Source organism: Oncorhynchus keta, chromosome 15 (assembly GCF_023373465.1).
Source record: "Oncorhynchus keta strain PuntledgeMale-10-30-2019 chromosome 15, Oket_V2, whole genome shotgun sequence".
NCBI lineage: Eukaryota > Metazoa > Chordata > Actinopteri > Salmoniformes > Salmonidae > Oncorhynchus > Oncorhynchus keta.
Window position 1 is genome coordinate 16873484 of NC_068435.1, and position 10537 is coordinate 16884020.

Genomic DNA, 10537 nt, shown 5'->3' on the forward strand with positions numbered 1-10537 from the left:
ATGGTTTATGCAAGCACCAACATCTCTCTCAAAAAATGTGACAATCCCAAAATGCGCACATTCATTCAACATATGTAAAGAACTTAGGCTCAGTCTGGTAAAAAACAACAGCTGAAAACATCATAATAACGGACAAATCCACTGGAACACAATACCAATTTGTCCTTCATATTTTATAGGAGAGCTGGGTGAAGATGTTAAAGTTGTTCTGGCTGATACAGTGTATTTACAGGCAGTGAACTATTCAACAGTGTCAGAATATCATTCCGAGTGCCTGAGCTTTTACGTGCGCTTTTTGGAGGCTGAGAATCGTCTCTCCAAATATTGCCGTCTTAATACTTCTTATGGCTGCAGGGGCAGTATTGAGTAGCTTGGATGAAAGGTGCCCAGAGTAAACGGCCTGCTCCTCAGTCCCAGTTGCTAATATATGCATATTATTATTAGTATTGGATAGAAAACACTCTATAGTTTCTAAAAAGGTTTGAATGATGTCTGTGAGTATAACAGAACTCATATGGCAGGCAAAAACCTGAGAAGAAATCCAAACAGTAAGTGGGAAATTGAGGTTGGTTGATATTCAATCCAGCCCCTATTGAATACACAGTGGGATATGGATAAAGTTGCACTTCCTAGGGCTTCCACTAGATGTCAACCGTTTTTAGAAACTTGAATGAGGCTTCTACTGTGTTGTGGAACCGGATGGGAGCTGTTTGAGTCAGTGGTCTGGCAGAGAGCCAGGTCCTGGTCAGGCGCATTTCACATGATTAGCAACCTGCGTTCCATGGCTTCTCTACAGACAGGAATTCTCTGGTTGGAACTTTATTGAAGATTTATGATAACAACATCCTATAGATTGATTCTATACTTAGTTTGACAAGTTTCTTCGACCTGTAATATAACTTTTTGAAGTTTTCGTCCGACATTCGGATGGACCTGCACGAGCGTTTGGATTTGTGTACTAAACGCGCTAACAAAAGTAGCTACTTGGACATAAATAATGGACATTATCGAACAAATCAAGCATTTATTGTGGAACTAGGATTCCTGGGAGTGCATTGCATTGATGAATATCGTCAAAGGTAAGGGAATATTTATAATGTGATTTCTGATTTCTGTTGACTCCAACATGGCGGATAATTTTATTTATTTTCTGAGCGCCGTCTCAGATTATTGTATGGTTTGCCTTTTCCGTAAATTTAAAAAAAAAATCTGACACAGCGGTTGCATTAAGTAGAGGTATATCTATATTTCCATGTCTAACAATTGTATTTATCGACATTTATAATAAGTATTTGTGTAAAATGATGTGGCTCTCTGCAATATCACCGGATGTTTTTGGAACTAGTGAACGTAACGCGCCAATGTATACTGAGATTTTTACAAATATAAATATGAACTTTATCAAACAAACCCCCCTAAAAGATTTAGATGCACTATTGTAAAGTGGCTGTTCCACTGGATGTCATAAGGTGAATGCACCAATTTGTAAGTCGCTCTGGATAAGAGCGTCTGCTAAATGACTTAAATGTAAATGTAAATCTAAATGTAAATGTATTGTGTAACATGAGGTCATCTGATGAAGATTATCAAAGGTTAGTGATTCATTTTATCTCTGATGGTGCCTTTTGTGACTCCTCTCTGGCTAGAAAAATGGCAGAATTTTTCTGTGAGTTGGTGGTAACTTAATATAATCATTTGTGGTGCTTTCGCTGTAAAGCCTATTTGAAATTGGACACTGTGGTAGGATTAACAACAAGATTACCTTTAAAACGGTATAAAATACATGTATGTTTGAGGAATTTTAATTATGAGATTTCTGTTGTTTTGAATTTGCCGCCCTGCACTTTCACTGGCTGTTGTCATATCGATCCTGTTAACGGGATTGCAGCCCTAAGATTAAGAGTTGGATTAGTTGTTGGGTTGATATTTCTATAGAAAATGTACATTCTGAAAATAGTCTACATTACCTCTCTACATTTACTGATATGAAAATGTCCATCATACCCATATGTTAAGAACAGACAACGAATATGTTGTGAAATATTGTTTTGGGGGATTGACATTGTCTCGTTATGTAGCCACAGGAAGATACTGTTTTGCAATATCCTCCACAACCTTCTAATGTAGAAGCATTATTCCGAGACAGCGTCATGTTTTTTTATGGTTTATGGCTGTCTTTCCGTTTATAAAACATAATAATTTAAAACCTTGCTTACATTTGTATAGATCATGCATCTCTGTTAAATTCGGCCCGCAACCCGCCAGTTGAGGAACCCTCGTCTCGACTGGCTATTCCTTTGTGATAAATAAACTATCATAAGGATATTCACCTACCAACAAGTGACTGTAATATTATTTGACAAGTAATTGGCTCAAACTCACAGGAAAAAATATATTTTGGGAGGGGCAATGACAATTGCAGCGAAGCTCCTAATCGCTAGGACGATGAATGAGTTTAATGCCAGAATCTACCATCAGTAGCCCTCAAAATGATGAACCCTATCCGATATGTATTTATTGGACTGCTTCTTTGTTCGTTTATTTCGCAAAATGATGTAGGACCTACGGGTAAGTTATCATTTGAAAAATCGTTTTTGAAAGTGAAAGCAAGTAATGGGGCTGTTCTGCTAGTCTAAAATTTTAACAAAACATTTTAAACTTATGTTCGTTGTATTATAGTTCAAATAAGGAATAGGGTACATAATATCTTAAACATAAAATTACATATTGAATAGATTCTATATATATGTACTCTACTAAAAAGCTAGAAAAATACTAGTTATACATGTCATTCAGGCTATAAAACAATGGCAACTTAACTCATTTCAGTTTGAATGACAGATCAATAACACATATTTCTATATGAATTTGGTCGGATTGCCCAAAAAAGTTACATATTGTCGCTTTAAGCAAAACATCCATGCCCCTGTAAAAACGATTTTATTTCACGCATATACTCTCACGTTTATATCCACGGATTCTCTAAATGTTTAGAATTAAAAGAGTGCATTTACTGTATGTCTTATGACCGATTTTAAAAAGCATTGCTTTTATAGTCTTGCATTCATAAATGTATTTCTGATATGGCCATATCCTGTTAATGTAAATATGACTTAGGCCTACATGTAGCATATTCTATCATTTTGTTGTTTAAATAAAATATGCAGTTTAAGGTCATCAGAAGTTCTAACAGTTTTTCTCTTAACATCACCTGCTCACAGTCAAACATGTACTTGAGTACATGTACACAAGCTTCAATTCCTCCCACTATGAAGTCGCTGGGTTGTTGGATGGAGAACTGGTGGACTTCTACAGCAGTGCCCTCAAGTCCACTGTACCTAAAAAAAGCTGGAATGAAGAAAATACAAGCTTTGGATATAAAGACTGGCAAGAAATTCTTTCAGCTCGACAGGAAGTTAATAGGTATTTTTTATCCAGTGGTGTAGATCTGAGGAGGCACTTTGTAAAACATCCCTTAAGTGAGTTGCATTTATTATGTCATAGTTGACTATCTTTGCTTTGTCAGCGTTGTTTTAGTTCAGTTTTAGTTCAGTTTTAGTTCAGTACACTATATGAGTGTTAATCCTTTTTATCTTTGTCGTATTAGCTGGTGATATTGTGCAGATGAAGCTTGGTTGTACTGTGGATATAACCATCATTGAAAGAAAAAAAACAGAGAAAGCCGTTGGCTTTGCTGAGTTTGCCTATGATGGAAACACAGTGCTGTTCCTCAGTGATAACTCAAGTATGTGGATCCCAAAAGATGTATATGCTCATGATATTCATGATATCGTACACAAATGGAACACGCAAAGCATGAAAGACCACTTGACCAACTTTGTGAATGTGGACTGTCCAGTGGCACTTGATCGTTTCCGATTATTAGAGCGCACAAACTCATGTGAGTGTTACTATTGGTTGCACTGTGGTTTTACAAATGTCAAATTTGATTAGCTGTTCCAGATCTTTCACACAGTTTTACTGGCATGTAAATCCCCACCCGTATGGAACACATTCTTATTACTTCTCCCAATTTCAATCAGTGTCTTTTATCACCTATTTTTCCAGGTCTCATATTTATGTTCTGGAAGTAACAACGTATTCCTATGTCTCTACAATGTTGTAGCTGCTCCAAAGGTCTACACTGTCCCTGGTGGCTCTTTAAAACCTGGGTTGATCAACCTGACTTGTTTAATTACCGGATCCTATCCAAAGTCGTCACCCATTGAGCTGAACCTGTTTAGGGACAACATCCTCCTAACAGAGATGGAGGGTGTCCATTCCTCAGGAGTCAGACCTAACGAAGACCACACCTACCAGCTGAGGAAGACGGTGAGGATCGACACCGCCGAGTCTGTCGTTTATCGATGTGATGTCAATCATAAAAGCTTCCCTAAACCCCGGAATTACACTTGGGGTAAAATTCTTTCTTCAATTCAATGTCTTCAAAGCATGGACACATTGATGTTTGTGAGCAATTAAAATGGTCTCTTTAAGGTCAGAATTTGTATATGTAGAATGTTTATATGTTGGAAAAATGAATGTGGACACCATTAAAGGATTATTGCACTTCGTACACTTGTATAACAACTATGCAGAAAGAAATGGAATGACTACTGTGTGCTCTTGTGTGCTTACAGAGGTGAAAAAACAAGATATTCGAATTTACATTGGACTATGCATATTGTTGCTTTTCCCACTGGGGACTGTTGTACTGTTTTTCAAAAACAGATGGAGATCTGAGCCTAATAGATATTTGGCTGGTGAGTAAAGTCTATTAAACCAAATGAATGTCAGCCCAACTTAAACAGAGACAAGGGTGCTCAACAAATGAATACAGTGCATTATATTAACCAAGGTACTAACCATGCTGGTTAATGACTTATTCTCTTTATTTAGACTCATATTTTGTTAGAAGTGTTAAAACACTGGCTTGATCAGAGCCATACAGACTCTTCTCCATGTGGAACCAAACATTGTATGATACTGTACGTAGAACATAGGTTCTAGATTAATGTGAAAGGATTTCCCCCAGCTAATCCTGGAGAGAATGCTGCCCTGGGAGTTCAGGATGGAGGGAGTTTGATTGGTGAGTTTCATTCTCAGGATTGGTCTTTTCCAGGACCTCTGTTTTTATATTTGATGCTGGTGCATCAAATTCAAATTCTTAAAAATAGAGCTAAATAAAGCCAGAATAATAATATACATGTTGAACATAGCTATAGCCATAAGTAATGTGTGTTTCACTCACTGTTCATTTTGTCAAGGTCCTGACGTCAGCGTACAGTATACTACAACGGGGCTCTTGGACGCATTACGCAAACGTGACGTTTGCGTCTAAACAACAAATTGCTTTATTAAGCGCTAACATACTGACCACACCGCAAAATAAATGTGCACGCATGTTATTCAATCATTGCATCCACACTGCTCACGCGTGTCTGCGTAGCGTCTACGTAACGTCTGCGTGCGGAGCCAGGCGCTAAAATAGAACTTGGTTCTATTTGTGACGCTTAACACGCTGCAAGTCCCGCCTCTCCCATCTCCTCATTGGTTTTTAGGAGCATATACCCACGTGGGTGATTGAAAGTTGAACTGAGGTACACACTCCAGTCCAGTTGGTGGTGGTAATGCACCTTAAAGTTGGTTGCCAACTGCCATATCAAGAAGAAGAAAAAGCCTGAAGGAGGAGAGGTTACTAGAAACAAACTCGGTTTACCCTTTTATCTGTGGTTTAATTGTCAGAGTAGAGGGCCTTGTGCATTTCAGGTAAAATAACAACCCAATGCTTGTATCCCAGGACAAATGAACTAGCTAGCTAAATTGCCATAAATGTTCCATGCAGGGCCTCCCTGGTGGCGCAGTGGTTAAGGGCGCTGTACTGCAGCGCCAGCTGTGCCACCAGAGACTCTGGGTTCGTGCCCAGGCTCTGTCGTAACCTGCCGCAACTGGGAGGTCTGTGGGGCGACGCACAATTGGCCTAGCATCGTTAGGGAGGGGTTAGCTGGTAGGGATATCCTTGTCTCATCGCGGGCCAGGCGCAGTTCGCGCTAACCAAGGTGCATGGTGTTTCCTCTGACACATTGGTGCGGCTGGCTTCTGGGTTGGATGCGTGCTGTGTTAAGAAGCAGTGCGGCTTGGTTGGGAGGATGCATGACTTTCAACCTTTGTCTCTCCCGAGCCCGTACGGGAGTTGTAGCGATGAGACAAGATAGTAGTTACTAAACAATTGGATACCACGAAATTGGAGTAATATAAATAAATGTTTCATGCTTTTTCGACCTGTCCCCAAATTAATATAGTTGGTTCAGAGTTTGTTTTGATATTTCTACCTACTGATCACGTCTGGTGTGGTTGGACAAAATCAACATCAAAAATCAACATGCAACAATGGCGTTCTAGTCAGCATGTTAAGCCCATGATTTTCCTTCAGTACAGTACACTATACTACTATAATACTATACTACTACTAATATTGATTTCTGCCTTTGCTTGTCATTTTAGATGAAGCCTATGGAAGTCGTGGAAGCTCTGGTGAGTATTACAGCACTAGCAAGGTTTCCATCCACTTGTCGAAAGATTTAGGTGAATTATCTTTTACTTGAATAAAAAAGATATGTGCATTTTACCCTCGGAGGTGTGTTTCCATCAAACTGTCTTGTTGTAGATAAAAATGCAGTGGGTAATGATGCACTGCACATATAAAGAACTTTGCATCATGTCTTTCCATATCCCAAATAAAACAAAGTTCAATGTGTTTCCATTGCATTATATCCTTGTCTCATCGCACACTAGGAACTCCTGTGGTGGGCCGGGCGCAGTGCACGCTGAACAGGTCGCCAGGTGTACGGTGTTTCCTCCGACACATTGGTGCGGCTGGCTTCCGGGTTGGATGTGCATTGTGTCAAGAAGCAGGTTGGGTTATGTTTCGGAGGACGCATGGCTCTCGACCTTCGCCTCTCCAGAGTCCGTACGGGAGTTGCAGCGATGAGACAAGATTGTAACTACTACCAATTGGATACCACGAAATTGGGAGAGAAAAAAAATCATTTTTATTTATCAATTAGCAGCCAAGCACCGACTATCATGTCAGCATGGGACAAAGATCTACATTAGAAAACACTTTTCATGCAAAGATGTGCTGTATTTAATTATGCCTCACTATGTTCCCATCCAACAGCATTGCCTACAAATAATAATTATTGATATTTAACCTATTGGAAATTACCATTAAGATCACCGCCGTGCACTTTCACCATCCTGTGAAGTTCATCTTAATTAATTTCATCTGTAGCCTAATTTAACCCTTCATGCTTTTCCAAGTCATAGTGGGAGGACCACAACATAGCGTGACTGCAAATATATAGTGACAATTGCTGTTTTCCATCAGGGCCGTCTTGAACTTTTTATCTGACAGGTTCTTTACTTGCATATAAATGGTTGGATGGGAACATAGTGAGGCATAATTAAATACAGCACATCTTTGCATGAAAAGTGTTTTCTAATGTAGATGTTTTTCCCATTCTGCCAATCATAATAGTTACAAATATAAATTAATAATCAACAAACATTTTTTATTGACTGACAGGCCTAGTTCTTATATTAGTACTATAGTAGCCCACTAACAAATCTTTCTTCCATTCTCTCAGATTCAGACCTGTCACAGATTCAAATAACCTAATTGGAATTCAACACAGACCCAGCTGACAACTAGTACAGGGTCTTAAGTAGGTACTTTGAAACACTCTTATCCGATTGTCAATTTCCAAGCGTTTTACGTGCCAACTGAAGAAAACCCAGAGTTTATAATTATGCATTACCTCTGCCTGGGATCAAGTTACCAAAGGTAACTGACTACAAGAGGAGACACTCAACACTAACATGGACTGACACACCATACAGTAAAGAATACTGAGGAAATGAAGGGCTTGTTAGAGACATTTCCATGTGTCCTGATCGTTGTCTGGCTGTTATCACAGAGCTCATTACTAAGATGGTGATAGATATTTGACTATGTATTTGTAATGTTTCTGTAAAGCAGGCTAGTTACGTCCTGTGTGCCTCAGTTGTTAGAGCATGACACTTGCAACGCCAGGGTTGTGGGTTCTATTCCCATGAGGGAGCATTATGAAGTATGAAAATATATGCACTTTCTTCTGTAAACTGCTCTTATTTTGTAAATGTACTCGGATGTCACGACTTCCGCCGAAGTTGGCTCCCCTGCCTGTTCGGGCGGTGCTCGGCGGTCGTCGTCACCGTCCTACTAGCCACTACCGATCCCTTTTTCGTTTGTCTGTTGGTTTTGTCTTATTAGTTTCACCTGTGTGTATTTTAGTTTAATTAACGCCCTTATATGTAGTAGGTTGTCCCGCCCTTATTTTGTGCGGGATTGTTTTTGTATTCATGTCATTTGGTGTCCTCGAGGTCGAAATTAGGGATTTGGTGGAGGATTTAGCGGGGATGGGACGTTGTCTCCCGCTACCTCCTTCACCAAAGAAGAAAGGGATGAAGAGGGGGAGCTTGGCAGGAAGTGAGAGGGAGGGGGTGTGGAGGGGGCTAAGAGAGTGGCGGGGGTAATTCGTCCTCCCGGTTTGCCTCAGCCCCTTGCATTTTAGTGGATGACTCCAGTGAGGGGTCGGTGGGCTGTTTGCTAGAGGGATCCCAACTCCTGTTTGAGGAGATGGGGTCCCCTACATGCAGCCCCGAGGCAAACAGGGAGGGGGGGATGGTGGGTGGGGAAGGGAGGACCCAACACACTGCCTGGGTCATGGGTTGGGATGGAGGACGGGGGGGCGTCAGGAGAGGAGAGGACGTCCCCGCCGGTGGAGATGAACCAGGGGAGCATCGGGTGAGTCTCCTGTTTTTTCTTTGGTTTTTGGGGGTTTTATTTGTTGTTAATAATTCAATGAATAGTTCTGTTTCTTTTTTTTAGTCTAAATGTTAGGGGTTAAGGAATAATGTTAAAAGGAGGGCGGTTTTTTGTTATTTAGAGGGTGTGGGGTTTGATTTCTGTTTTTTACAGGAGGTTCACCTGAGGGATGGTGGGGATGTGTGTAGATTTAAGAGGGAGTGGGATAAGGGGGAATCTTTTTGGGGCATAGGAGGGTGCACTCAACAGGAGTAGGGATTTTGTGTGGGCATAGAGAGGTTAAAATAGAGAACACTTTTGTAATAATGCAGGGTAGAGTTTTGGGGATAGATGTTAAGTTCAGAGAAGCTAGATATAGGTTAATTGGGGTGTATGGGCCACAGGTGGCGGCAGACAGGAGGGAGATGGTGGACTGTCTGGCGCCCCTGTGTGTTACAAACAGGCACTTGGTGATAGGAGGAGACTTTAATATAGATTTAGGGGTGGGCGGTGATAGCAGTGCAGGTGCCATCTCTGGGCTAATGGCTTGCCATGGTCTGGTTGATGGTGGCCTGCACACTACTCCGGCAATGGTCGGTCCTACATGGCGCAAGTCCAGGGGGTTGCGCGGAGGCTCGACTACATTTTTGTATCCAGGTCTTTGGGTCAGTTGTCTGGGCGGCTGTTGCCTGTTTTCTTCACGGATCACGACGGGGTGTTCCTGCAGGTGGGGTTGCCAGTCTGCCTCTTCGGTAGGGGGTACTGGAAGTTAGATCGGGATATACTGGAGGAGCAGGCTTTCGTTGACGCATTTTTTTGTTTCTTTCGGAGGCTTGACGGCCTCCGGTCCATGTGCGAGGGGGTGTTAGAGTGGTGGGATTTAGTTAAGGGGAGGATAAGGGCTTTTATAATAGGATATTGTAGAAGGAAAAAAAGGGAGGAAAGGAGGGAGGTGGATCGTATCCAAAGGTTAATTGAACTCGAGTACGAGGCAGGCAACCTCGGCGGGTCGATTGACTGGGAGAGATTCGCAGCCCTAAAGGCGCAGCTCAGGGAGCTTTCCTGGAGCGTGTGCATAGTGGCTTTCTAGAACATAATGAGACTTGTTCCGCTATGTTCTTTAAGTCGGTTAGGGCCAGGCAGAGTAGGAAGGTAATGCATGGAGTTAGGGAAGAAAATGGTAGTATAGTAAGTAAACCAGAGGAAATGGTCAGGGTGACAACTGATCATTTCCAAGGTTTATTTAAGGAAAGGGAAATAGATGTAGAGCAGGGAAACGTGTTTTTAGAACACTTGTCCCGGCGGTTGCCAGAGGACATTAGAGACGTGATGGAGGCCCAGATCTCACTAGAAGAGGTTGAGAGCGCTCTTAGGAGGATGGGAAAAGGGAAGGTGCCTGGGATGGATGGGCTGCCGGCTGAGTTTTACCTCAAGTTTTGGGGTATACTTGGACCAGTGGTTCTCGAAGTCTTGAAGGCCATCCTTGAGACGGGGTCCCGGGGGATCAATGGCTGTTGGTGTGCTGTCACTTCTTTATAAGAAGGGGGAAGCAACTGACCTTGGCAACTGGCGGCCATTGACCATGCTGTGCGTAGATTACAAGATTCTTGCAAAGGTTTTAGCAGACCGGTTGCGCACAGCCCTTCCCTACGTCGTCCACGAGGATCAGACGTGCGGGGTAGAGGGCCG

General features: G+C 41.7%; 1 protein-coding gene across 5 annotated transcripts; it reads left to right on the forward strand.

Moving 5' to 3' along the window:
- Positions 1-2409: 2409 nt before the first annotated feature.
- LOC118394525 (class I histocompatibility antigen, F10 alpha chain-like) lies at positions 2410-8533 on the forward strand. Of its 5 annotated transcripts, none has more exons than XM_035787774.2 (8): positions 2410-2568; positions 3222-3479; positions 3608-3901; positions 4127-4417; positions 4641-4763; positions 5024-5089; positions 6505-6534; positions 7650-8533. In XM_035787774.2, exons 1-8 carry the CDS (start codon positions 2490-2492, stop codon positions 7679-7681), a joined length of 1173 nt encoding a protein of 390 aa, XP_035643667.1. In that variant the 5' UTR covers positions 2410-2489; the 3' UTR covers positions 7682-8533. The 5 variants fall into 5 exon arrangements, with proteins under 5 accessions (XP_035643667.1, XP_035643668.1, XP_052319468.1 ...); XM_035787775.2 differs by having other exon boundaries at positions 5036-5089; XM_052463508.1 differs by lacking the exon at positions 7650-8533 and adding an exon at positions 6796-7637.
- Positions 8534-10537: the final 2004 nt, after the last annotated feature.